Raw genomic sequence first — 27,550 nt, forward strand, 5'->3', positions numbered from 1 at the left:
CTACCTTGAGAGGTTTGCAAAGGTCTGGTCCCCAAAGGGACACTGCAGCAAGCTGTTCGCAGCCCAGGCACGATGGTTGTGGGCAGAGGCTGGCAGGGGCAGAGGTTGCATCTGAAAGGAAGCACTTGGAAGTCTCATTTTAGAGGATTTTGGGCCTTCCCTGCTGTGGGAGGAGATGCACTGTCTTCAGCAATGGTGGATTGAGCTAGAGCTGCCTGAATTGGCTTGGAATGGGTTAAAAGGAAGCACGTGTCGATGGTAACACCATTTTGTGCTCACATCCCACGTCCTGAGGCCCACGCACCTCCAGAGGAAGAGAAGGAAGGGCGATGCTTGGCACCTCCACCTCTTTCCCTGCCAGCTGCCTCTGACACTGGCCAGCGGATTGGATGCTGCTGGTGGGGCTGGGGAAGCCCTGCTAGTGCCAAAAATCCACTGGAAAATATCGTGGGGATAACCCTGCAGCGTGGCCATCCCGGGCCCTGCTCAGGTCAGGGACATCTTGGCCCAGGATGTCACGGATGTGGACCTGGATCCCCACAGGGACCCGGAGCATTAGCTATGACTGCCAGCGTGGGACACCGGCACCGTGCGGGTGGGAGCGGGGTGCAGGGCCCCGCAGCGCTGCCCTGCCTTTGGCTCCTGTTGTTGTAATGAATACGCCAGCTTCCCTGCAGGAAGCCAGGAGGAGGGTCATCTGGAGCAGAGGCTGTTTACTTTCCTTTCTTGGCCCTGGGCAGGACAGGCTATTTTTAAGCTTTTTCTCTTTTTTTGAGAGTTGTTTTGCTTCCTGAGGTCCTTTTCTCTTCTCTGTGCAAGGAGTAGGAGATAGGCAATGCTGAACAGTGGAGCTGCAGCCGTGCTCAGTCCCTCTGAGGGCCACCATCGCTGAAGGTGGCATCCCTGAGGATCACGCTCATGGCCGTTGGTCTGTCTCAGAGGTGGAAACACAAACCCTGTGGGTCACAGTCCCTCTCCTTTCTCATGTCTGGGATGTTTGACCTTCTCCAGACCACACTGGACTCAGGGCAGTGGCCAAATGTGCCGTCAGGACAAGCTGGGTACCAAAATCCTTGTGCAACCAGAGGCACGAGATGGACATCCCATCCTGCAGAGACCCATGGGTGGGAAAGCTCTTGGGTTGTCCCCAGGCAAATCAGTGACACCGTTGGGGAGGGAGTGTCACTGGGAGCTGGGCAGCCTCATGATTTTGCTGTCAGAAATAGTGCTGAGCCATTTCGAACCCTCCATTGGGGTGACGGTTCCTTGTCCAGCCCATTGGTACCTTCTTACTGCCCGTCGGGATCACAGCACTGGCATGGGAGGCATTACTGGGATGCCTTGAGTCTCCTGTGGCTATAATCGTGATTTTACAGCTCTTCCTTAGGCTTTTTGAACCCCTTTGTGTCTGGGCTTTGACCTTTTTCCCCTTTTTGCAGTGAGGCCCAGAAGGACCTGCTTTTGGCAGTAGCAAGTGGCAGGGGGACTGAAAGGAGCTGAGATGATGGAGGTGGTTCATGCAATGAACCCTGAAGGTCAGCAGGGCTGTATGTATCCAAAGCTTGTTATCGGGTCAAAAAGAAATCCCCAAACCACTTGGTATTGAGAAATTTCCAGAGGGATGTTCATTAAGAAAAGATGCTTGCCAGCATTTCCTTTGCTATCGGGTTCCTTGAGAGCATTTACTTTCAAACTGTTCCCCCAGGCACATCTGTCATGAGGTTATTAGGCTGCTTTGTTGAAGGGAATAAAATGGGGCTGCGCTGGCTGGCTGGAGGAGTGACGAGCAGGTTTTAAAAGCCTGACATGGACAAAACTGAGATCCCATCCATCAGGGTGCTAGCAGCACCTGGCCGGGTTGTGTCCTCCGCTACTCTTGCCCGCCTGGCTTTGCTCGAGGCCGGGGAAAGGCTCCCCATTGGGTCGTCCTTTCCACTTCCTTTGTTTTTCTGCAAAATGCAAACTGGGCTTGACGGGTGCATTGTTTTAAACTTGAGAATTTGGGAAAAAATAGCTAAAATGTTCTTTTCTGGATTAAGGCTGTGATGGAGAAGGAAAATGATAGAGAAGTCTTTGCTGGAGAGTCTGAGCTCCAGCTCAGTTTTGGAGACCTAGAGTTCTGTACACATTATAACAGCTCTCAAGTGTGGGACTTTTTCTGAGTTAGTTGTTCTGGGGGTGCTGATAACTAAGACTTAGATGCAGACCTGCAGCGCACGAGATGTGCCAAGCAGAGACCACGGGGCAGAAATTGCCACAGAGAGCATCTCGCCTCTGCAAGTGAGTGGTGACATGGCTGGGAGGGCTCCACGGGATTCAGAAAACAGAGCAGAAAACATGGAGGAAAAACATCTTTATTTTTCTTTACTGCCTCCCTCCTCTTACCAATGCCTGAATATTTTTGAGATGCAGGACAGACCATTTTGTCACTAAGTGCACTTCATGGGGCCCTTCCTGGGTTTTACGTGGTGGATGTTGTGTTGTGCTTAGGTGCTTTCTTCTCTTTGTAGACATAAAGCATCTGCGGTGCCGTTTCCATCTGGTTAATATTGAGGGTGAACTGCCCAGTGCGTCCCTCCCTGCCCATGCTAGCCGGGACCCCCTCACTGGGAGCCATGGCTTCCCGGCACTTCCCGTGCCAGGGTCTGAACCAGAGCTGGGGGACTTGGACGTGTGTCCATGTGCGCCTCTGTCTGTCCCCAAGCATGGAGGAGCTCCTGGACGGGGCTTTTGCAGGAGCATCCTGGGGAGGGTCCCTGTCCCAGCCTCGGCAGTGCCCATTCTGTCTGGTTTTGCAGCCTGGCGTTCATATTTAGCAGTTTTTGGGTGTTCCCCGCCAAAAAAGGGAGAGCAGCCCAAAGCCTGTATCCTAACACTTTAACTCCTGTGTGCCTCCCCATTTCGTGGCTTGTCTGACATGCGAGCCCCAGCTCCGAGGGTCTTGCTTTCCTCACCAGCACCTTTGGGACCCCTCAGAGGGGCCATCGCTGTCCCCAAGTCCTGCTGCCCAGGACGGAGGCAGCCGCATCTGCTGCCTGCCCTGCCTGGAGCGGGGGGCGGCGGGTGTCTGCAGCTGCGTTTGCAATCTGCTGGCGGAGCAGAGCTGGGGCAGCTGCCACGTGGATGGCCCCCCCCCATCCTGCCGGCTGGGCCCAGCCACGCCAGATGGCTTCTCTCCGGCGAACGGATGTGTCCGAGGGCTGGAGGGTCCCCAGGTCCCCAGGCTCCCTGGCCTGCCCCGGGGGGTCGGAGCAGTCCTGTGGAGCAGAGGAGGTGCTTCCTGCATGGTGGCTCTTCTCCAGCTCCACCCCAGGGGTGGCTGGGAGGTGGGTGGTCAACCCTGGAAGAGGGAATGCTGTGCTCCAGTCTCTCCCCCCGCTCCTGGTGTCCTGTGTGATCTCAAGCCCGGGTTTTTAAAGGCTAAATCTCACTGATATTTTCCTGTTTATGTAAAGGATGGTGGACTCATTACTGATGCTTGTGCCGGTCGTTAGCAGTGTGGCTGTCATCACAGTGAGGCTGTCAGCATGCTGGGTCAGCTTTGCTTCATGGGGGCTGCTTTGGGACTCCAGGGCTGTGCCTCATCCTGTCCCAAACCTGTGCCTGGCTGGGTGCTGGGACACATGGGGGGTATTAGCAGCCTGTGGCGCTTGGATGGGCCCCAGCAGCGGTTCTCTGCATTTCCCCCACTTCCCGTGAAGTTCAGCCCTTTGTTTCCACCTGGCTGGCTCCTGTGCGGAGCACGAGGTGGGATGGGTTTAAGAGCTTCTACTCCTTAAGTGAGGCCTGGCTGGAGCGGGGTGGGAAGGGCTGCATGGGGGACACATGGCTGTCCAGGTGTGAGCCAGGACATGGTCAAGCAGCTGGGATGGGAGCATCACTCCACAGATGGAGGCTTCCTTTGGCGATCCTTTGTGCCCCTGAGCTGAGGGGTCTGACACCAGCGTCCATCAGGTTTCCTTAGACATGCTCCTGGCTCAGGGGGCTTGGGGGCTTCATTCTTGCGTAGCCTGCCTGACTGGGAGCTCTGTGTTGCTGAGGGGGACCTGTGTGATGGACAGAGCCGAACGACGGGCCCTTGTTTGACTGCTGCTCTGCTGCGCAGGGGTGACTGCCCTACTGCAGGTGAGAGCGCGGGGACAGATCCTGCGCAGTGCTGGGGCTCAATGAAGGTGGGACTTTGCTGCCTCTTCCTGCATAAATCGGAACATCCAATCTAATGTTGCATCCGCCTCTCTTTGCCTCAACTTCCCCGTTGGTAAAATGAGGATGATGATGTTCAGGTTTTAGGATGTCCCTAAGGCCTCCCAGTTGGCCCCTTCCTTGCATTGGGGTCCATGTCAGTGTTTTGAAAGCACTTCAGTCTTTGGCCCAGGTGATCTCTAGGATTCTTATCAGGGATATGAGCTTCTGTGGCTGCCACCTTTATTTTTGTTGCTGCATTTATATAGATTTGATGCTGTCCTGGGATTGTATTCACATTCCTGACTTGGATTTCACTGGCAGCGCTCACTGCGAAGCCTGTGTTTATCTGCTCATCCTTCAGATGCAAGGGGAAAAGGGAGGTGTTGAGAGTTGGGTTGTTGGCTGTCACTGAGTCCTGTGCCGTGCTCTCCTCTGCCATGCTGCCATGGGGCCCTCTGCTCCCCTCCGAGCACGCATGGGGTGCAGGTGGGATGGAAGGCAGTGCGGGGATGGTTTCTACTCTGGGGTTGAATTTCCTGGCTCTGTTTCCGGTTTTGTAACTGGGTTTGTAATTTGTCTGAAGAGGCAGAGCCTGGCCCTCGGTCCCCAGCTGCTTTAAATGGGATTATGAACCCTCAGGCGGAGGAGCAGGAGTGGGGTTAGGGGCCTCAGGCAGTGTCTGTAAGCCTCTCTTGAGATGCTCAGGTGGATGGTAACTAAATTCTGAACTCCTTTTCATGTTTTTCAGCTCTGAAAAGATCTTTTGAGGTCGAGGAGGTAGATCAGTCTTCAAATTCCTCCACCCCACAAAGACGGACTCCGAACCCCCTCCTCAGGTCCACCGTGTCCAGCTCCACGCAGAAGTTTCAGGAACTTGGTGCCAGGAATTTGGAGCCATCTTCCCGACATGTGGACCCCACAGGCCAAAGATCACCCAAGCCCTCTCTGAGGAGAGTGGAGCTCTCTGGACCCAAACTGCCCGAGCCGGTGTCCAGAAGAACAGAAATCTCCATTGACATCTCATCCAAGCAGGTGGAGAACTCCACCTCAGGGTTGTCGAGGTTTGGCCTCAAAAGAGCAGATATGCTGGGGCACAAACCGCCAGAGCCCACCTCAAGGAGGACTGAGATCACCCTCGGCAAGCCCCAGGAGCCAGGTCTCCGGAGGGTGGAGGCGCCAGCATCAAAGATCCCCGAGATGCCCCAGCGAAGAGCTGAGACGGCCAACGCTGCTGTGCCCGACACGGCCACCAAGCGCGTGGAAATTCAGGTAGCGAAGGCTGCTGAGGTCCCAGCCCCACCGGCACGGCAGGTGGAGAGCTCAGAGCCTCCCCTGGCCACCCAGCCTCCCCAGACAGAGCCAAAGCCACAGCCGGCGCTGATGGAGAGCCCTCCAAAGAGAGAAGAAGGTGAGTACAGCTCTGGGCAGCTGCTTGGGTGGGACGCTGGCTGATACCTGCCTTCGTCCCTTGCTGTGGGCTCAGAGCCCATGTGGGGACGCTGAGCGTTGTGTGCTGCTCTTTCGGCTCTGGTGGTGATGCCTTTCGAGGCTGGCCTTGGATCTGTGCTCAGATGTGTCTACATACATGGCTGTTATCCTTGGGTTTATCCTGGCTGAAAGAGCTGTCAGTTTGAATAGAAAATGCTATCAAGCCTGTAAGGAAATAAAAAAGAAAATGCCAAAAGCCTGGGTGCTTGCAGAAAATGACAATTCTGACAGCTCGGGCCCTGTGTGCCAGCCCACCCACCTGTGCAGCATCTAGAAAAGCCTCTGAGGTGCTGGAGAGGCGGTGGTTGTGGAAGCGTTGTTACGATGGCTTGTTGTTTAGTGTTGTTGCTTATGGTTGTGGGGCAGAAACCGCCTCTTCATTAGCAGGAGTCAGGGTTTTTTTGGCCTTGGAGCCAAAGTCTAATAACATCATGGACCAGAGCCACTATTAAACTGGAGCCCTGGCTTATATTAGCTCTGTCTTGTTTTCAGTTAATCCCGTATTAAAGCCAGCTTCTCTTCCCTGCCAGCTGTCATTTATTCTTCCTAATGTTTTGGAGATTTTTTTTTTTTTTTACCCTCTTCTCACCTGTTAGTTATTTTTTCCATTCCCCATCACCCACGAGCTCTCTCCTGCGAGGGATGCAGCGGTCGGTCGGAGGGCACCACCTCCTCACCCCACCCTGTGCCTCTCCCCGGGAGTTGTGGGATGGTGTGCGGTGACCAAGCCAGGACCTGGGAGGTCCGTGCCTGGCCCCAGAGCTGGACCACACGTCCTTGTCTCACCCCATCATGGGATGGTCCTTTGCTCCGGCTCCATCTCCTCTCCCCGCTCACAGGGCAGTAACAGGGGCTGCGGAAAGGCCAGGTTTCGGTGTGTGTGCATGGTCTCAAATCAAATCAGGAGTCAGTGGTTGAGCTGATATCAAACCCATAAGACTTGAGTGGGTTTCTTTCACTGTGCATGTGTATGGCTTAGGTGTGGCTTTTCTGAGCTGGGTTTTAAAGAGTGGACAAACACCTCCAGTAGGGAACAGGTTGGTCCAACTCCAGATGGGCATGGCTGAGCTCTTAAGACCCAGCCCAGTGATGGGGTTCAGCCTGTGTCTCCCTTACGGGCTCTCTGTCCCCAGCCGCTGTGCGCCTGGTGCCCAGGAGGCCCATCTTCTCCCGTGGGTGGGTGCTCGGCCTCACCCTGCTGGGTTTGGGCTGCTCTGAGCTTCTTCCCAAGCTCTGAACCGCGAATGGTTGGGCACTTTAAGAGCAGAAGACCATCTAAGCTGCCTGAGGGGGAGAGGGAGGGCCCTTTGCATCAAAAACGACTTCAGAAGCCCAGGACAGCTGCTGGGGATGAGTTTTACCCAAGAGCCCAGCTGTCTGGGGTCTGCCTTGCAGAGCGAGCCAGCCCTCAGTACTGGTACAAAAGTGGCTTTCAGTCTAAATGCCTCCAAGAAGAGCCAGGAGACAAAATAGAAGGGGTATGGAGGGCTCCGGCTCCTTCTTCCTCTATGTCAGCACAGAGGTACAGCCCAGAGTCGCTGCCAGAGCCCATGTCCCCTCCCCGGACATCTCCAACCTCCTCCATCGCCATGACTCAAGGTTGCCTGGGCTGCTCTTGCACAGGGCCCCGTTTCAGGGCGCTCCTCCCTGTGGTCCATGACACCCACCCTGGGATGCTGGGCGGGTGGATGGCATCTCTTCTTGTTGCTGGTGTAAGCACATGGAGGAGTTTTAGGGAGGCTGCACAGGGACGCTCAGGGAGCCCTGTGGATGGGTGCAGGCATGTTGCCGACGCTTCCCAGCTCCACTGCAGCTCTGGCCCCCGCACAAGCCCCCAAGTGAAAATGTTGGCTCCTTGATGCCTGCAGCAGAGGCAACACACGGCACAAAGTTCTGCTCCCTCTCACTGCTCCCAGGGTTTGGGGCACCCGAGAGATGCTCCCGTGGCACTGCACACCCCTCGATCCCGTTGCTCGGTTGCTCTCCAGTGCAAACAGCTGAGCCGGGGATGCGGGCAGCTGCCTCCAGCTGCCTTCAGCCCTGTGCTGGGACTTGCCTTCCCCCAACTGCCCGGACTCAGCCGCCTTACGCTTAACCCCTCGTCCTGCTGCCGAAGGTATGCAGGAGATCGTGTTGTGCAGGAAGAGGCCGGTTGGAGGAGAAGGGCAATCGCCCGGAGCTTGGCAGTTCAGAGCAAACCACAAAGGAGAGGAGTAATTATAGTGCTGAGCTTTATTAGGGCGGCGTGGCTGGTGGTGTGGGCTGAGCCCGCCCTGGAGCCGTGGTTCTCAAGGTGGAAGGAGGGCAGGAGGTATCTTCGTGGGGCAGAAGAGCAAGAAATATTCCTCCCCATCCCTGTTCTCCCTCTCCGAGTCCTTCTCACGCCCTCCTGCACTCCCTGGGGAGCATTGGCTGCACTTCTGCAGGTTTAATGTTCAGTTGGGCCATTGGTGATAGGGAGACAGGACATGGGTGCACATCACCGGTGTGATGTACCACTGCACCAGCATCCTGGGCAAAGCTGGACTTCATGTCCCCAAGGCAGCTGGTGCTCCCCAGCTGAGACAAGGAATGTGATGGGTGACCAGGCGATGTGGATTGCTATAGTCAGAGTCGTCCAGAGAAATCTGAGCAGGGTTGTGCAGTGGGTGTAGGCAAGAGGAGAATATGCAAAGGGCCGAAAGAGGCACAAGCAATTAAAAATAAACACTAAAAAAAGGTGAAGGGAAGTGGCCTTTCTGAACCTGCAGCCTCGGAAACTGTGAGAGTCTGTCTTCACTGCGCAGGACTTACCAAGTCTTAATATCCAAATATGACTGCCTGTGGGTGGTGATAACCTCTCCCGAGATCCCGCCATGGGCAGCGGTTCACTCCCGGCCCTGGGGCACTGGCCCAGGCTGGAGCTGGCGGCTGAGGCTGTTCTTCCCTTGCACTAGCAGGGCATGTCTAAGCAGGGCACGCGGTGCCTGCGCCCGCATGGCCGGAGCGGGTTCCTCCCCATAGCACTGTGCTGTGGAGCTGGCGTGGCAAGAGGGGGCTGAGGCAGGTGGCTGTGCCCCGGGCTGCCTGGGCTGCCGTCCCGCTGCCTTTGTGAGACTGGTGTGGTGGCTGGGTCCTGCTTCAGTGACCCTTGCTGGTGTTGCAGCCGGCGGGGTGCTGGCTTGCTCAGCCGCCATCACCTCCTGCTTCTGACCCTCTTCTTCCTCCCTGGCTTGCTCTGAAGCAGTGGCTTTGCCTGGGATGTCCCCCATGGCCCTGGGCAGCGGCGCAGCCCCACCAGGCTCCTTTCCACCGTGGCAGGCTGAGCATGGCTGCTCAGGAGAGGAAAGGGGAATCCTTGTGAGAGCAGCAGTACTTCATCTGGAGAAATCTGTTGGCCCTTCACAAAGGAGGGATCTTGAGGGCTCCTCCCGAGCTGGATGTGGGACAGGCCAGTCCTTGGGAAGAGCCGTGTCGAGCCCGTCAGGGCTAATCCTGCTGCATCCTCCTGCCTGAGCATCCCCTTCCACTGGTGCCTCCTGTCGCTGATGCTGTGCATGTGTGGTTGAATGCCATGTTCTTCTGTTGTTCCTTGCAACCCGGTGGTCGTCGGGGTCAGGGGGGAAGGCATTGTTGGTCCCAGAAAAGTTAATGTTTGCCATGTCAGTTTAATACATCATCTCTGCTCCCCCCAAATCTGAACCTGTTTGTATTTGTGGTGAAGGCTCAGTTTTGGGATCTCAGGTGACAGATGAGAAGCGATCCTGGATGAGAGGTGGAAGCCAGTTTGATCTGATGATCCTTTTTGTTTCTGGCACAAGCCGCTGTGGTCACGTTGCCCGGGGCCCTGGGGACGGCACGCTGCCAGCAAGGCATGCTCTCCACCACAGCTCTGCCACCTGCTTCTGCCCTCGCCCCATTTTCCTGCTCTTGGCAACTGGTAGGGCCACAGTTCTTCTCTCCCTCCCCCGTGGTCCTTTCTCACAAGGATGCTCAGGAGCTTCGTTAGATAAATCAAGGCAGATAAAATGAATAATGGGAACCTTCACCTAAAACAGGGACTTGACCTTCCTCTGCAATGTCCTGTCCATCAGCCTGATGAAGCGCATCTCTGCGCTGATCCATGGTGACGTGCAAAACGGTCAGAACCATCTCTGAGCTTCCAGCTTTTTGGAGTCTTTCTCCCATTGGTGCCTGATGCCCAGCTTTGGGACAGCCATGCAGGGGGCCAGACACCTCGTAAAAAGCAGCAGGGTCCTTACTTCTATTTTGCTGCACAACAAGCAAGAGGACGTCAGGAAAGAGAAGCAATTCAACTTTTTCACTCTTTTTTTCCCAGCCCTGGACCCCTATGGAAAGCTTTTTCTTTAGAACTTGCTATTTTAGAGGCTACTGTAGAGTTGAGCTAAAATTACAAAAAAAAAAAAAAAGCAAGCTTTCAGATCCACATAGCTCCTTGTGAAGGCTGTATCCAAAAACCGGGGACCTGTTGCTGTGTGCTGGGGAAGCCATGGTGGAGGCTGCAGCCCGGTCCCGCCCCAGCCAGCTTCAAGCCTTCATCCTGCCATGGACACCCAGGGATGGAGAAGCGAAGTCGCCCGAGCTTTGGGGTGACTTTTCTTCTGTGCTGTCCTGCAAGGGTGATGCTGCGTGTGGGGCTGGGCTGCCTTGCTGGAGCTGGGAGTTTAGAGGTATTTGGATGACTATTAATGCTCCCCGCAATGAAGAGGCCAGCGTTGAGTGGAGGCGCAGTGAGTAATCATTTCCAGCTCCCTGAGCTGCACAGCAGTTTAACTGTACAAAGAGATTAAAGCTGTAGGGAAACATTTCCTTAAAACCAGCTGACACATTTGGGCTAGATTGCAGGTAGTCTTTTGTTGTTGTTGTTGTTATTTTTAACGGGAAACTGCCTACAGCCTGAGATACCAAATGGAGAGGCTGAGTGAAAAACACAGAATCCCAGTTTGTGAACTCAGGTGCCAAAAATGAGATAATCTGGAAAAATGGAGACTTGCAGCGCCAGTGACTTGGAACGAAGGAGTGGGAGCGTGTGTGGGGGAGACGATCACGTCCCATTGCTGAGATGCTGCCTGATCCGGGACGCCACGTGCATGGCCTCCTGCCTGCACGGGGAAGGCAGCGGGGGGGGGCTGGGCGCTTTCTGCTTTCCCCCTCCCACCGCGCGCTCTGTCCCTGGCTGTGCAGGGAGCGGCCAGCGCACCTCAGTTCCTTTTGGGGTGTATTTTGGGCACTGAGGATGTCAGGAAGGAGGCCAGGTGATATAGATGTGATGGTACTTCTGCTGCACACATCTTTGCCCCTCAGAAAAGCTATTCCCGAACTCATTACATTGTGTTCAGCTCTGGTCACGTTGGCATTCACGTGTCCCCTTCTTTGCATCTGTGTGGGCACAGTTTATATGGATGCCATCGCGGTCCTGTGTGGGTGCTCCAGCCATGCGGGATACGCCCCAGGCAGCAAGCCTGCTTTCCCCCAGTTTCCAGAGCAGGCAGCCAGACCCAGGTGCAATCACATGGAGAATTCGTTTGCCCTGTTGGAAGTCCCTGAGGGCCCGTAGGAAAAGCAGTGATCTCCCCAGTGGAGATTCATTATGCGAAGGAATAGTTTCCCATAGGAAATGTTACAGTTCCCACTTCCGTTCCCTGCCTCGCATCGTTTGAGACCAGGAGAGGGCGAACCCGTGGATGCTGAGCGCAGAGTCCTCCTGGCGCTGGGCTTAATGACCTAGCAGGTCTCTTCCATTGCTGGGTTGTGCATCAATGTCATTGCTTCCTGAACCTTGCAGGAAACATCTAAGGCTGAACGTGTCTCTGTAGGGATCAAAGCCACCTGTTCCAGGTGGCATGGCACCTGCAGCTCTCTGCAGGCTGTGCTCGTTGCATTGGGGTATGAGCCCTGTGCAGCTGCAGGACCCTCCTGGCTCTGCGCCTCCATGCATGCAAGCTGGGGCAGCCGCTGCCTTCCAGGCAGCCCCTGGGCAGAGAGGTGTCTTTGCCGTGCTGAGAAACGTGGGTGAGCGCTCCTGCCTGCCGTTGGATGTACGTACATATTAGTGACACTGGAAGGTGATGGGAGATGCAACCCTGGCTGAGGGTGGCATGTACGAACCAGACCCAAGAGTTTCTCTGTTTATCTTGCAGTACCTGCATGTCTGGAGCACATCGCAGTTGTGCTGGGGAACATGCTCCCCGCCCATCAGCTCCTTTAGCATCTTCAAGCTTTCTCACATTTAGGTTAATCATCCTACAGGCTGATAAGGCAAATAAAATCCGTTATCTTGACCAAGATAAAACAAAGAGTTTGCTTTGATCTCCTGCAGTAAGGCCTGGCCACTCATTTTGTGCCTTCTCTGCTGCCTGCTGGGGGAGGGAAACGATGGCAGTGGTGACGAACCTTCTGTAGTTAAGAAACAATTTTCTTCTAAACTATTTCTAGACCTCTGTCCCTGCCTGAGATGTTTCTGTTGGCCAGTAGTTGAAGGGACACCATAGGCTGGGTATGGTGCCAACTCTATAAACTATGTAAGAGGACTTGAGGAACTAAATTGAGATTATAGAGAGATAACTTTGTTTTGAGAAGATCAAACGTTGTTGTGAGCAAAAAAGATAACTTGACAGCAAGCCAGTTGTGTTCTTTACTCCTCCAGCAAACAAACAGGCACACAGACACTTTTGTATTGTCCAAGATGCTGTGACGAAGCTGAAGTGAATGTGGCTATAAATGGAAGAAGCAGCTGGTCTTGGATTGCAGCCTGTGCTCAGACTTCTTTGGTCCCAATTTTTGTTACATCTGTTACAGGTTTTAGAGGGGGGACTTGGGGAGAGGGCTGCTTTCCTTCGGGTTAGTTGAATTTGGGCCATTCATTTTGTTCGTCTTCTGAATGGGTCTCTGCGTAGAAGTTCCCTGGATTTCTGTAGGGTCACACGTATAAATACTTCACTCTTTTTAATTGTTTCATTTTATTGTGGCATGAGGATAGTACTGGACATATCGAGAGACAAAGCTGGACCAAAGGGTCTGGTCCAAAACATTCTGCAAACAACAAAACTTTGCAGATGTTTATGCATTTATGAAAAGCAAATAATTTTAACAAGCTATCTAAGGTTGCTGTGCCATCTCAGGAGTGACAGCATGGGGATTTTTGGTTGCTTGGCTCCTCCTTGACTTGTGTTGTCTGCAGTTTCTTCTGTGTGGAAGCAGTGGGTTGGTTTTTGCATAGCAAAGGCAATTTGTACAACAGGGATGACGAATGACTGAAACAAAGCATCTTTTCAACACCTCGGAGTTCAAAGATTGTTGATGCTCTAGCGAATTTGAGTATAACCTTGGATTTATGTTTAGCTTTTCAACCCAAGAGATGGTGTCCAGGTTATGTCTAAGTTGGGTGGTGTTACCAGCCCCTGGGTGTTCTCTGAATTCTGGGTCTGCAGAGGCTTTCCATGGTGCAGCTCTAGCGTGGTCCCTGGCCAGTGTTTCCAAAGGGTCAAAAAGTATTTAGTGGGAGCTGAGCACCTACCTCCTTTTGTCTCTTTGTGAATGCAATCTTTGTCCATCTAGGAGCAAGACCTTTGCAGGGAATGCTCCCAATGGATCCCTTGCATATGGCTTCATCCATACATACTGCATGGCGTTCACCCTGTCTTGCTTCAGATGTCTGCATTTGAGTTAATCATCTGGATGTCTCCCTTAGGCTGGTGTGAATTCTGTCCTCAAAGGGTTTATTTTTCTCTGCTGAATGTAAAGAGAGCCTATGCAATCAGTTCAGCTGGAGATGCCTCCATTTGGGCAAGACAGATTTTACCCTCCTGTATTATTTCCAAAGTCAAAGCGATAGAAGTGAAAAGGGATGTTGCAGCAGGACAGAACTGTGCAAGCCACTAATCCCTTGTTATCAATAGTGCTTGACAGCCCCCCAGCAAACCTGGTCCCCTTGTGTTGGGTTGTTCTGCAAACAGGTCGCTGTGGACAATCATTTACTTAAGTGCACAGGTCAGACTGTCTTTCATGCTTATAGATAGTACTTTAACTTTTTATGATGGCTCTGTCTTCTCCCCTCTCCTCCTCTCTTGCTCTGCACAGAGTGGGCCAGACATTCCTTCCCTCTCTCAAAGAAAAGCTCAGTTTGGGGGGAATCTCAGGGAAAGAAGATTAGATGGGAATCCAGAAGGGTATGGTGCCCAGTAGGAGAGGGCAGTGATAAAAGTTGATGATACATAAGCTCATGAAAGGAGCTTTCTCACTTACAACTGTATGGTAGCTCACAAATCTTAAATTGTAGGGCATTGCTTTCAACTCCAGCATGAATGCACCTGGGGCATATTTCATGTGTGACGGGTAGATCTGACGGGAAGTCACAGGTATTGCCCTACCCAGCTTGGGCTGGAGCCCCTGCCTGTGTTTGCTTCCCCTGCATGTTATGACTCTGGATGGGAATTTTTGTTTACTCTGCTTGTTATTTGCTCTGATCTGGGAGGCTGTGCTGCTTTCTACTGATGCACCAAAGTGCTGCAAAGCTTCTCTGCAGCTCTGGTACATGAACATACAGGATGAGTCCCTGGTTACAGTCTCTGAAGCTACGAATGCACAGGGTTATGCCATTATGACGTAGAGGTGCTGTCCTCCATCACGTGTGTGACATACTTGGGGCATTCACGGGCAACTCACTTCCATCTGTAGTGGAAATAACGTCAGAGCCAGAAGAACACTGAGAAGATCACAAAAGGTTGGATGGCATGAGAGCCTGGTCAGGATCCTGCCTTTGCTGTTCACTTGCTCATTGTCCTGGGTGAATCCCTCTACCCACTCCAGTTTCTTCTTTTGTAACAAGGAGCTGGTGAACTGGCAAGGTGCCTCGGGTTCTGTCCTTGCATTGAGTCCTTTCTTCTTCGAGGTTCAGCTGATGATAAGGAAATTGCTGGTCCTGGTTGCAGAGGCGCAGTGGGGTCGTGTGGGATGGGAGAAGCTGCTCTGACTGGCTTACTGGAGTGGCTCTACAAAGAGAGAGGTCCTCAGCTGGTCAGGAGGAGAAGGAGGGTATCAAATGGTTTCTGTATCAAAACCTTCTCCAGTATACTCCACTCTTCAGTCTGCTTTCTCCTAAATTTGAAAAACCTGTAGTTTGGAGGGGAAAAAAGGATTTGGAAGGCAAATTTTGGATGTGTGGGGAGCAGATGTGGGGATGGATGCTGCCTCTGGATTTATGAGTGATGGAGACTGCTGACACTGAGGGAGGTGGAGCAGGCACTGGTGGGGTGTTTGGATGCTTTTTGCCTCATGTCCTCCTCCCCTGCAGATAGGAAGCAGAATGGCGATTACCTTGGAGTTGTCCAGATTTGTCCTGGGAAAAAGGAGTAGATCTGAGCAGCCTTTCTGATAAAACATAATTGTTTAGACAAACTCTGGCTGAACTCACTTCCTCCTGCAGCCCAACATGCAGATAAAGGGGGTGAAAGTGGGAGGCTGAGTTCACAGGCTGCTGAGGCCTTCCCTGGGGTCATGTCACCCCTGAGATCCCCTGTCCACCCATTTTGGTGGCCTTGGAGAAGACGAGAGGATGCAGTTGAGTGCTGAGGATGATAGAATCATAGAATCGTTAAGGTTGGAAAAGACCCTTAAGATCATCGAGTCCAACCGTTAACCTATCACTGCCAAGTCCACCACTAAACCATGTCCTCAAGCACCATGTCTACCTGTCTTTTAAATACCTCCAGGGATGGAGACTCAACCACTTCCCTGGGCAGCCTGTTCCAGTGCCTGACTACCCTTTCGGTGAAGAAGTTTTTCCTAACATCCAACCTAAACTTCCCCTGGCGCAGCTTGAGGCCATTTCCTCAACAGATGCCCAGGCTTTAGGTAGTTCAGTGCTCTGAAATGCAGAAGAGACCTTGATAACACAGCACATCAGCGCTGGGAGCAGGGAGACACCAGCGGTCCTGGGGGGGAGCATTAGATCCATCATGGTTCATCTGCAAAGGATGGACCTTGGTTGTGTGTTGCTCTGTGGGATGTGGGAGGTGAATTTGCTCCAGCCATGCTCTCTCCAAACCTGGTGGTCCTGAGCATAGGGTGGCTGGGCAGAGCCATGCCCTAGAGAGATTCCTGTTTGGACTGGAAATGATGAGACAAGCAGGACTTGGGTGGGATGTGGCCACAGGAGAAGTGTTGTCATGCCTGTGTGGCTCCTGCTGAGGTCTCCAGGAGTCGAGTTGTGGAGTCAGATGAAATCTGAGATCCTGCCATAATGCTGATGTTCCTCCCACCATCTGTCGGGGAAAACGGTCCTCCTTGCCCTACTTTGTGTAGTAAATAAAAGTTTATTTACAGCCCAGGAAAGCATGCCCTGAGGTTGGGAGGTGAAGGGTTCTTGTGCGGCCCTGAAGAAGCTCTGGGGTTTCCTCTCTGCTTCGTGGCTTCAGTTCCTGGGCAGAAAAGTCTTGCAAAGGAGCAGCTTTGTGAGTGGGAGCTCAGTGAAGCAGAGGCCTTTGCATGGGGCCTGGGGCTTGGCTTCATTTCCCTGTAGCCAGGCCACGTCTCCCTGCGTGTCACCTGGAGAAGAAGAGCTGGGAGGAGATAACCAGTGCTCACGTGTGACATGTGGGCTGGACCAGTCAGGGAGAGCAGCAGGCGATGGGCTGCCATCCGTCTGCCTCCACCCTTGGCCACTGTCATCCAGCATCTCCCCAGAACCCATGTTTGTGTTGGACCCTGGGGGATTTGTTTTCTTTTCTTGTGTTGGGGCTGAAGCTAGTCCTGGTCTTACCAGTAGCAGTGTACCCTGCTCTTCCTGCCCCAGGGCTCTCCATCACCATCTGGCACCTCCCTGTCGTCCCCTCCCTGGTGGCACCTGGGCACATCTCTGAAGTTCAGACAGTGCAGTAAAACGAGCTCCTTATTTAAATCCCCATTTGGTTAGAGAGGAAAGCAGTAAGGAACATGGGTTATGAAGGAGAGGAGCAGAAGAGGAAGAATCAAGGGGAGAGCCTGGCCCCGCTGCCCTCCTGGCCCCATGGCTCCCAGCCTCTTTTGTGCTGCATCTCCTCTGCAAAGCCGTTGCAGTAGCAGAGGAGATCCCTGGGCTTGTGCTGTTGGCTGTGTCTGTCCTTAGCTTCAGAGCAAGCAGAAAGGAGAGCATTACCTCCCTCCTCTACCTGGCTGCTCCTGCTTGCACAGGCTCCGTCCAGAAGTCTTCAGTCTCGGTCCTGCTCTGTCCAAAAACCCCTGGGCAGCGTGGCCAGGGTCCTCCTCTCTGAAAAGGGGGCTCTCCAGGATGCTGCACAGGGCTGGTCCCTTCCTCTGTGTGTGTGACCTCGGGCAGGGGGAGAAAGGATGGGGCTGAGCAGTGACTGCTCCTTGCTGAGAAGGGGACGTGGGGATGGGGCTGAGCTTCGCTGACCTGGGTCTGCAGGGTTTCCAGCTCTGCCCTGGCACAGCCTGAAATTGCTCTGTGGAGCTTCAGAGAATGAGCATTTGGTCTCTCTGCTCGGGGGAGCGGGAAGGGTCTCATTGGGGTTATTTCGGCCCGTTTGTGGGACAGACAGTCTATGGGATAGTTGTTTGAAGAGCAAGCAAACCAAAGCCATCATTTAGGCTCCACTGAAAGAGCAAAGCTGGGAAAGCCTCAAATCGTGGGCTGCAGAGACAAGGGGGGACGTGGCTGTGGCTTTCTGCTGGGGAACAGTGCTGTGTCCCTTGGGAGGGACACGGAGAACATTGTTTTGAGTTTCTGCTTTTCCTTCTCATTTTTAGACATGCAAAATTAATTTTTCTCTTTTATTGCCTGTAGCGATATTTATTTTACTGCTCTGTGGCAGTGGGAACTGGATAGGTTTTGCAAACTGAATTTTGCCTTGACAAGCCCCTCCTCTGATTTCGCACTTCCAGCTGCCAGGCTTGGTTTTAAAACAGCTTGCACTGAGGCTGAAAATACTTGAAGGGTAGAGCAATGCCTTGCAGGAAATGGCTTAAGCTTCCTGCCCCCAACATGGTGTGAGTGTTAAAGCAGAACTGGAGAAATATTAGACCTCCTACATCCGGCACGGTAGAGGAGAGCAACCCTGGGGTGATGTGATGGAAAGCCCGTGCCCCCCTGCTGCCTGCACCTGGCAGCTTCCAGCAGGACGAGGGGCCCTGCCGGTGCCCCCTGGGCCCCCATCCCCTTGACTTCATAGGAGGAAAAATGGGCAAATTGTTTCCTGCTCCACTGGGCTCTGCTGTGTTTTGGTTTTGTGGGAAATGTGTGGGGAGAGCTGGTCAAAGGTGGGGGGCAAAGTGTCAGCAGAGTGAATTTCCAGCAGAAAATGAGAGTTGGGAAAGCACTGCTTTTGATGAAATGTTTGCTACCAGTTTATCTGCCACCTGTCAGCCTGAAGTGAAAGGCGAAAGTCTAAAACAGATCATCAGGATCTGAGTTGGTCCCATTTGTTTGGGGCTGGAGCGGGACCTTCCGCATCTGTCAGTGGAAACCACATTGAGTTATTGGGTTAATCAGAGGCAACTTAATTCTTCCAGCCTGGATGATTTCCCTCTTCATGCTGGCTGAGCACCATCTACCTGGCCAGGCAGGGAATAGCAGCTGGCTGGCTGTCCGTGCAGGACAGAGATGCACAGGGGTGGAAGAGAAATGAGAGTATTTGTGTGCAGGCAGCGTGGGGAAGGGCAGGCAGTGAGGAGGGGAGAGCAGCGGTTCTGTGGAGCAGGGTGGTCCTCGCTGGAGCACCCTGATGGGTGTCACATCTTCAGATGTAATTCAGCTCACTGGGGTTTACTGCCCTGTTATGGAAAGCTTATCCAAACCCCAGTTTTTTGGCTGGAGCATGGAGATTTAGGTAATTTTATTCAAAATGTTATCAGCTGGCTAAAAAATACCTACACCATGTGGCTGGGAGCCCACAGTTGGAGTAGAGGAGTGAGGGGGGAGCTGCAGGGCCGCAGGCAGAGCAAGCGGGGTATGGTTCAGAGCTTTTCTCTGCAGCACCTCGGGCTGGTCTGAGCTCACTCGCACTGACTTCCTCCTGACAGTCACTGAGAATCATAAAATTACTCATAATGGAAGAAAAATTAGATCTCTTACACCTGTGCCGGGACTTGAGTCACTTTGGGAGGCGTTGTTCCAGCTCCAGGAGCAGAAGCAGAGCATGTGGGTGCCCTCTTGGGCGGGTTTACTATGAATGGAGCATTATGCTGTGCTCCGAACATCCTCCTCCTTGGCTTTCTGCCTTGACCCCTTCTTTTCCTGCACCATTTCACGTGGGGCGGTGGGAGCGCTAGTTGCTCTGCAGGAGCGAGGATCAGGAGGGGGTAAGTACCACCCTCAGCAAGCAGCTCTGTGCCTGGGGAGGTCGGTAATGCAGATTGCTGATGCTCACCTTTCACCATGGCATATAACCCCACTAAACCCCGAGCAGCGCAGCCCTTGGGGCTAGGGATTTGGCTAGGCACACCCTGTTTGTTTTCCCAGGTTTTTCCATGGGGTGCTTTTCCCCGGGAAGGCTTTGGCTGGCAAACATAGGGGAGGGGAAGATGAGGCTGATTTAAGTCCCCGAAGTAGTTACAGCTGGCTGAAAGCTGTGTATGTAGCCCTCTAATACATCAGTGGTGCCCACTGTGCTTGCACAACATGCTAGGGCTGTGGTTAAAGCTCGGGGGGTGCGAGCTAGCCCTGGTCCCAGCGTGGCTTTGTGCAGGCAGGGCTATGGGGGGCAGGAGTGGAGGGGTGGGCTGGACAGGCTGCATTGGAGCTGCAGGACTGGAGGGGCAAATGCTGTATCTGTTTTGGGACAGAAATACAGTTAGTTGCCTTGGAGCCATCCCCATTTGCCTACGTGGCTGCAACACTGTGCAGGGACCAGGAAGGTGGTCACACAGAATGGGGGGGATGAAAAGGCTTTGCTGTACCAAATGGTCCTCAGTTGAAGCCTGCTGCTGCCCTGCTCGCCCCATCCCAGAGCAAAACCCTGTGGATGGAGTTGGTGAAGCAGTTACCCATGCAGCATCCTGGGGTCCATGGGGCTCCGGATCCCCTCAGGGAGGGCAGCTGGGGGGGAATTCATCAGAAAAGGAAGCATGCTTCCACAGAAGTGTCCTGGAGCCCTTCAGGTGATTCAGTGTCACCGGCTTCGCTGAGCAGCTGTGGCGAAAATGTGGGTCTGCAGGAAGGAGCGAATGCTGCCGTGTAAATCGCTGTGTGGTTGATTTATTTTTCTTCTTGTTGGTTGACCTCCGGGGTCCCCCTCCCAGCCCTTCCCTCCATGTGACTGTAGGCCAGCACATCCCACAGAGGGATGTGGAGCCCTGGGACTGCAGCAGTGGGAGAGGCATGGAAAGGTTTGGGAAGAGGTTTGGAAACGGCTCCTTGAAAGGCTCTGTGCAGGGCAGAGGGCAGTGCTCGTCTCGCCGGACCGCAGGTCTGTAGGGAGGCCAAAGCTGATCGCTCAGCTTCTCTTAAATCTGAAATGAATGGGCAATTTGGGGCCCAAGGAGAGAGTTCTAGCAAGTTTCCATGAGACCCTGTGATCCTGCCTTGCCCAGACATCATGGGTGGGATGGGATGGGGAGGGCAGGGACATCCATCCTGCATCGGGCCGAGTGGGGCTGCACGGGACCTGCCCGTGGCCCCCGAGGGCTAAAGCCAGCACCCAGCCTTTGCCCTTGAAAGGGCAGAGACCAAGAGAGCTTGGTCTGGCCAAGCTGTCAGAAGTTGGTGCTCCTCAGTCCTCAAATACAAGACCTGTGAGGTGAAAAGAGAAGAAACAAATATTTTCATGCCTTGACTTTGCATTCTTGTTTCTTGTGCCTTAGGCTTTACCTGTTTCCCAGTCCTGGCAACCTGGGGGGCTTTTAAAGTGGTTATTTTAAGGATGCTTTCCAGAAGCCCCAGGGTCTGTGTGCTGGGGCTCTAGGAAGAGTCTGGTGGGACGTGGCTGCTGGTCCCTGTTCACTAGTGCACAGGGTGAAGGAGGGGTGCTGAGCTGTGGGGTTTTTGACTCTTCTGGTGGACACAGCAGTACCTGGTGTGTAACCTCTCTCCTCCTCACAGGGACTCCTTGCTGGAGCTGAGGCGCTTCATACATCATTTGGGTGGAGGTCTTGACAGCAAATTAGTTACCAGGGCCATAAAAGACCACAGGAGCATTGTGGTGGCTTCTTCTCCCAGGGTTGTTGCCTAAAATTCCCTCCCCTTGCATGATAGAGCTGATTTATAATGGGGGTTGGAGGACCTTGAGTTGTCCAGTGTCCTGGCAGGATGTGGCTTTCCTTGGGTAGAAGGCTTTCCCTTGGTGAGGTTGGAGGCACAGTTGGTTTCCCCATTGCTCTTCATCTAAAAAATAAGTTTGCACCTAAGCCCTTGCTTGAACGATCCCAAACTCTGGATCTGGTGTGTGTTCTTGCTTTTCCTTCAGGACTAAAAACCTGCCTGACGGTCGGTGCCTTGTCCTGGTTTCAGCTGGGATAGAGTTAATTTTCTTCTTGGTAGCTGGTATGGGGCTGTGTTTTGGGTTTAGGATGAGAACAATATCAATGATACACTGATGTTTTGGTTCTTGCTAAGTAGTGCTCACACTGGTCAAGGACTTTTCCGATGGGTGCACAAGAAGCTGGGAGGGGGCACAGCCAGGACAGCTGACCCAGACTGGCCAAGGGGCTATTCCATACCACATGACGTCATGCTCAGTATATGAGCAGGGGAGGGGCAACAATCGCTGCTTGGGGGACATGCTGGGCATCGGTCGGCGGGTGGTGAGCTTGTACAGTGTATCGCTTGATTTGTATTACTATTGTACTATTATTACTTGTTTTTATTATTATTGTTATTATTACTATTACTACTGTTCTATTTTTATTTTACTTTAGTTATTAAACTGATCTTATCTCAACCCACTAGTTTTCCCCTTTTGCCCTTCCGATTCTCTCCTGCATCCCACTGGTGGGGGAGTGAGCGAGCAGCTGCGTGGTGCTTAGTTGCTGGCTGGGGTTAAACCACGACATGCCCCCAGAGTGCTCCCAGTGCTGTGGGATGTGGGGGAACAGTGGGGGGACCTGGGCCCCCAGTGACATGCTGAAGCCAGCAGCGCGCTCTGCTCTCGGCTGCAAGAGGCTGTCAGAAATGAGAGCTGTATCCTGCAGAACTGAAAACCTCAAACCTAATGGGGCCCGTGACCTTTAAGAGGCTGCAAGCGTTGCAGAGCGTAGCCACTGCCTTTATCTGCAGATCACAGCCGTGCTGCTACCTATGGAGGAGGGTGGCTCTGAGCGGTGCTTGGGTCGCTGCGGGGGCCCTTCTGGTTTCATGGGGTGATGGGGCTCAGCTCAGCATCCGCTTTGTGCTGGCTGTGTTGAGACAAGGGTTTGGGAAGCTGGCATGGTGCACGGTGCCTGGTGCATCAGAGACAGGGACACATGTTGCTGTGGGTTAGCGGGTGCTGCCTCCCCTCCTCGGGTACTCGTGGGGGATCCTATGGGACTTGCAGTCTGGAGCATCTCCTAGCCACGTTCTCCAGTCCTTGTAGGAAATGGAGACAAGGCTGGGGGGGACCCTTGGTGTCCTGTGGGTTTGCGTCCAGGGGATTTGCTCTGAATACATCCCATGAAAGTATCTCCTTCCACGGGTCCAGAAAGCATGATCTGCTGTTACGACGTTAGGTCTGTGGGTGCTGTAAAGCCAGGGATTAGGTGTGACAGAGCCAAACAGGTACAAATGAACCCCAAAATCAAAACGTGAGCCAGGCATGTGTGGTAGGTCTGACAAAATGTTTCTTTTATTCACACCTAAAGCCAAGCTCTGCTTTCTCAGAGGCAACTGTCTCCCCAGCAGCTCCCGTGATGGTTCCTGATGATCCATTGAGAGCTTATTCAGTAGCAGCTACTAATTTGGGTGCCCCACCTCTTCCAACAAATGCAACCATCTGCCTTCCTGGCCTCCGTCATGCATACGTGGGCAGCGTGCTCCGTGCTGAGCACTGGTCTTGGTCTATGTATGCGTAATGCTGTGTAGGGTGGAGTGGGGATGGTGAGACCTGGGTGCAGGCGCTGGGTGCTCCATTCCCCACTCAGCTCCAAACTCCTGGTGTGATCTGCAGGTCTGCCCCTAAATGTCTCAAATACTGGTGCTTCTGTATATACACTGAAATCTCTCAGGGGGAGTTAGAGCCACCAAAATTGGAATTAGGTGCCTAAATACCTTTTAGGATGTATGTCTTGGCTCTTCTATATCTCTAAACACGGCACTGCCCCATCACCCTCATGCTGGAAGAGCATCAAAACCCAAGATGTGCCATGTCATGGGGAGCGGGATGACAGGAGTAGCTGGGGCGAGGGAGGAAGGGACTGGATGCTACGCTGGGGGCCTGGGAGCTCCGGTGGAGTTAAGTGTCCTCATTAATCTTTAGAGAGCCTCAGGGCCTGTCTTGGTGTTGGGGTGGTGCTGGATGAAGGTGCCCAGCACGAGCGTTTTGGACCTGGGGTAGAAGCTTGCATTGCAGGTCCAACACCATCAGTGGCTACACCCAAACCTCCGCTGTCCTTCAGCAGAGCTTGTCTTGCCACAGCTTGCCCAAGTCCGCCTGCTGCCGGGAGCATGCAGGGACCAGGCCAGGCATGTCCCCTTGCCATGTGCATGTGGGCAGGGGCAGAAACACCAGAGCCTTTTCCAGGAGAGGACTGTACCTCTCCCGAACAGCTCGTGCACAGATCATGGGCCATCACACACTTGTTCCCCTGGCCTGCTGCTTTTTAATGCCTCAAGGTATAAAAGGAGGGACTTGGAAATATTAGCGTGGCTTCTTTCATGTCGTGATGGAGCCCATCGCAGGCAGACCTCATGTTACAGCTTAGCATGGATGACTTGGTAGCTAATTTGCTGTAGACACCTTCTGTAGTCAGTAGGAAGAGAGGTGTTTCTCCAAACAGCAGGTTAAGACATCTCTGATCCAGCTCTGCCACCCCACCTTTCCTCTCTCTCTCTCCCCGGAGCAATTAGGCAGCTTGAATCCATCCCACCCCTCTTCCAAACTCCTCCTTGGGCTTCAGGATGTCCTGTGAGATTATTGAGTGCTTGAATGAGGGGCTTTCTTAGCTTGGCGGAGGCTGAACAGACCCCAGAGGGCTCCCATGCTGGGGGAAGAGCCCGTTGCCAAGTCGTAGGAGGAATTCCCACGTTCCCCTTCCTTCCCGCTGGCTGCCAAATTCTTGTCCTGTCTGCGAAAGCTGCTGTATTTGGTTGGATTTAACCTTTGCTCAAAGAAGTGAATAATGGAGGTCTTTTGGTTTCTGGGTGTAAATTCACGATTCAGGGATGATTTTGTATGCACAACAGGATTCTGCAGTGGGAAAAGCTGGAGGAGAGACACAGACTTCACTTGGGTGAAGCTCTTTACAGCAGGGACTTTCCGGGAGCCTGCAGAGAGATTACCCTTCCTACCTACTCTAATGAACCCCCCAAACCAGGCTTTAGGTGTCAGCCAGACCTTACCATTTCAGTAGAAACAAAAAGGCAGACCTGTGGGATGCAGGATTTCTCACGCCCGCAGTCACCTCAGGTCCTGCCTGGACACACGGACCCTTGGTTGTGGGGGGGGTTGCTTTGGAGTGGGCTTGCACTGGGACCCTGGGGAAACAGCATGGAGAGGCCAAACCTTACGAGTGTTTGCTGTTCTGTAGCAGCAATTCCCTCCTGGAGCTGAAGCTCTGGGGAAGCAGCAGAGGCAGGGGCAAAACTGAAGTGTTTTGCTGTGAACACATGGAAATCAGAGGCTTGCGACCCACCGAAGAACAGGAATTGGAGTAATTGCCCCCAAAATGACAAACTGTTGACTCTAAGAAGTGCAGCCCATGGCATTGCAACCAACCCAGGGGTTATGACCGGTGCCATAACCCCATGGGCTTTTTTTTTTTGTGTATCTGTGTAAATCTCTGCTCTTGCATTAGTGCCTGCCCTCAGCACTCCCTGAAAATTGCCCAAAAATTCCATCTTGGTGCAATTTAGGATACGCTCCAGCCTGCCCTGAGAACATCTGGTATCTGTGCATTGGGTGATACTAATCACAGCATGAGCGTGGCCAAGTGTTAAACAGCAGAGCCCTCCCACCTCCCCCCTGCAAATGAAGGTTGTTTCAATGTTCCAGCAATAAAATTAACCTAGCAGCCCGGGCAGGCGGTGATCTGGCAGGAACAACTGCTGTGTGGGATGAAGGGATGAAGAACGCTCTTAAATGGGCCAAGAAACCATGTGGTCCTATGACTTTTTGAAATCCCTGCGGTGTTTAAAGTTATTTTCTAGTCCTCCTTGTCTTCTGAATCCACGGGCATTCCTGCTGCGTCTGCAACTGCTCCCTCTCCCCTGGTATTTTGTGCTGAGGCTGTTGTTGTTGTTTTGGGTGTAAATGCTGCTCCCTGTTTCTGGGAAGGTAAACACCCCTCCTTCGCCCTGCTTTGCTGTAGAGATATCAAAGTGCTTCACAAAGGGGGGGAGATGTTTTGCAGATGGAGGAACGGGGTTGCAGAGGCTGCTGAGAAATGCATGTGAATCTGCTCTCTTGGAGGATTCTTGTGTTTTTACTCCAGGACATTTAGTGGCTTCCTTTAATGTTGGGCAACGAATAGACAGGACTGGCACAGGGAATATTTTTATTCCCCTTTTCCTTGGATGACCGCATGCCAGACAGCAGGCAAACCCCCATCAGCACCATGCTATTCATGTTGCCCCCAAAGGAAAGCGTGGCTCAGATTTGCCCCAAGTTCCCAGTTTGTGGCTGAGTTTAAAAAAAAAAAAAAAAAAAAAAAAACACCAACAAAAAAAAGACAGAAAAACCCCAAAACTATGTCTCTAGTGCAGTTGGCACGTTAACCACTGAGGCTGCCGTGCTTTCAAGGGAGGCAGTGCCAGCACTGCTGCATGGGAGGGATGAGGAGGGGGGGATAACGCTTTCGTGGTGCCTTTGATGTTGGAGGCTTTTACCCGAGTTACCCAGGGAGAAGCTCGAGTGCTTTTCATGTCTGGTGGTGAGGGAGGCAGAGAGCCAGGAGGGATTTTCTTTGCAAGACCTTTACAAAGAGAATTGAGCAAAACTTTTCAGAAGTTGGGACGGCAGCTGAAATAGGTGCTGAAGCATCCTTGGCTCTTGCAGACGCCGGGCAGTGTGCGTTGTCCTCCTCGTAATCCTTGGCTGAGTAAGTCTCTCTGCCTGAGCTCTCCCCAGCCTCAGGGAATAAAAAACTGTGGCAAGGGCTGTGCTGGAGCCTCCACAGCCATGCCAGAGGGGAGTCGTGGAGTGGGCAAGCTGGAGCCCTGGCTGTGCGATGAGTGCAAGGGAGGCTGAAGGGTAAGGAAGGGAAAAATAGAGCAGTGGCTTAGCAAGGGGAAAATACCAGGGGCACGATGCAGGCATCAGCGCAGGGGAATGCTTTGTCAGGGCCTGTGCTAAGGGAGGAGGCAGAGCTGGCTGTGCCGCCTGCTCGGGTTCACTGTGGGATGGGGATGTGCTGGGCTGTGTCTTGGCACCAGGTCTGGGGCAGGCAGGGAGCTGGAGAGGGGAGTCACAGCGGCTGGTGCTAGGTCCTAAGGGTGAAACGGGGCGGCAGCAACCCTGATGTGATCCAGGTGATGGCGGCTCCCTGGGATGTCAGCTCCCAGCAGGCTGGGACCCTGCTGCACGCAGGCTGCCCTCGGCCAGCTCCCACAGCCATGCAGTGGGTGAAAAGGGACCCTGGTTGCTGGCAATGCCGGGCAAGGGTGAGAGTGCTGCCTGTGAAAGGGTCCATACGGCATCTGGGAGCCCTGCCCCAGCCAGAGGGGCCAGGTGTGGTTGTCTGCATCCGGGCAGGCAGCGGGAAGGGGCTGCTGCAGCCTCACCTGCCTGGCAGATGTGTGGCTGTTATCGGCTTTGCTGGCTGCACTGGAGATGCTCTTGCATTACTTCCCCTGGGAAACATTTCTGTAGTGTCGTGGGGAGCGTATCTGGTGACATAAGGGAGGGCTGACAGCCCGTGGTCATCTACCTCCTCAGTTTCTGCTCTGGAAGTTGGTTGTGAACTGATGGGGAAGGAACCTCCCGGTGTTCGATGGCCCCTTGTCTTGATGAGCCCTGGGGAAAACCCATCTCCCGAGCATCCTTGTGAGCGCTGGTGGGTGGTGCAGGGCACCAGGCCAAGGAGGTGGCGGGGGAGTCCTCCTCTCCCTGGCCCTTTTCTGTAGCTCTAAGTGCCTGTCTGGGAAGTGCTCCCCAAAAGCAGCCTCCTGCTCTCCCCTCCTCTCACCCAGCCTGCCCCAGCGCACACGCAGCAACCCCCAAACCTGAGCTGCAGCCTGTGCCCCAGGGTACGTGTCCCTGCCTGCACAGGGGGATGCACTGCGGGGTGTGCTGGAGGCACCCAGAACCCTGGGGGCACCCCTCACCCCCCCAAAAAAAGGCAGGGGGCTGAGGATGCCCAGCTGCCTGCCAGGGGAGGCCTGATCCCTTCCAGGGGATGAGATGTTCGGGCTCTTGCCCCCGGGACCCCTGGCCCCGCAACGGGGTGAGGGGTGCCGGCCGCTTGCTGTCCCCAGCAGCGCCGCGGGTGCCCACGCGTGGGAAAGCCCAGGAGGAGCGGGGCTCGCCTCCCCCCGCCCCAAGAGCGTTTCCCCCGGCTTTTCTCTTTAATTGGCTCTTTTGAACCAGCCTCGTCCAACCCCCTCCTTACCCCCCCCCGCCTCCGGCCCCGGCCCCACGCAGGAGCTGCGGCCGCCCGGGTGAGTGCGCGGGGACGGGGCTGGGGGTCTCCGGGGCTGGGGGTCCCAGGGGGGGCGTGGGGGCCCCCCAGCCCCGTGCCGGGAGGAGGAGAAGCGGCGGCCGGGCGGGCCGGAGCCGGGGCTCCGGCGGGGGCGGGTGTTCCGCGGGGCCGGGGG

The 27,550-nt window shown here is 54.0% G+C and overlaps 1 protein-coding gene across 4 annotated transcripts in view; it reads left to right on the forward strand.

Moving 5' to 3' along the window:
• The window catches only part of SEPTIN9 (septin 9), a 104,193-nt gene that overhangs the window by 38,541 nt on the left and 38,102 nt on the right, over window positions 1–27,550 (forward strand). For 2 of the 4 annotated variants that reach the window (XM_082326764.1, XM_082326762.1), the window contains exon 2: window positions 4,934–5,593. In XM_082326764.1, the coding sequence (XP_082182890.1) occupies window positions 4,934–5,593 (660 nt within the window). Of the gene's footprint in view, window positions 1–4,782; window positions 4,844–4,933; window positions 5,594–25,791; window positions 25,837–27,550 lie in introns of those variants that run through there. The other 2 variants (XM_082326763.1, XM_082326768.1) reach the window with 2 other exon arrangements.

This window comes from Platalea leucorodia, assembly GCF_965183815.1.
Source record: "Platalea leucorodia genome assembly, chromosome: 14".
Taxonomy (NCBI): Eukaryota; Metazoa; Chordata; class Aves; order Pelecaniformes; family Threskiornithidae; genus Platalea; species Platalea leucorodia.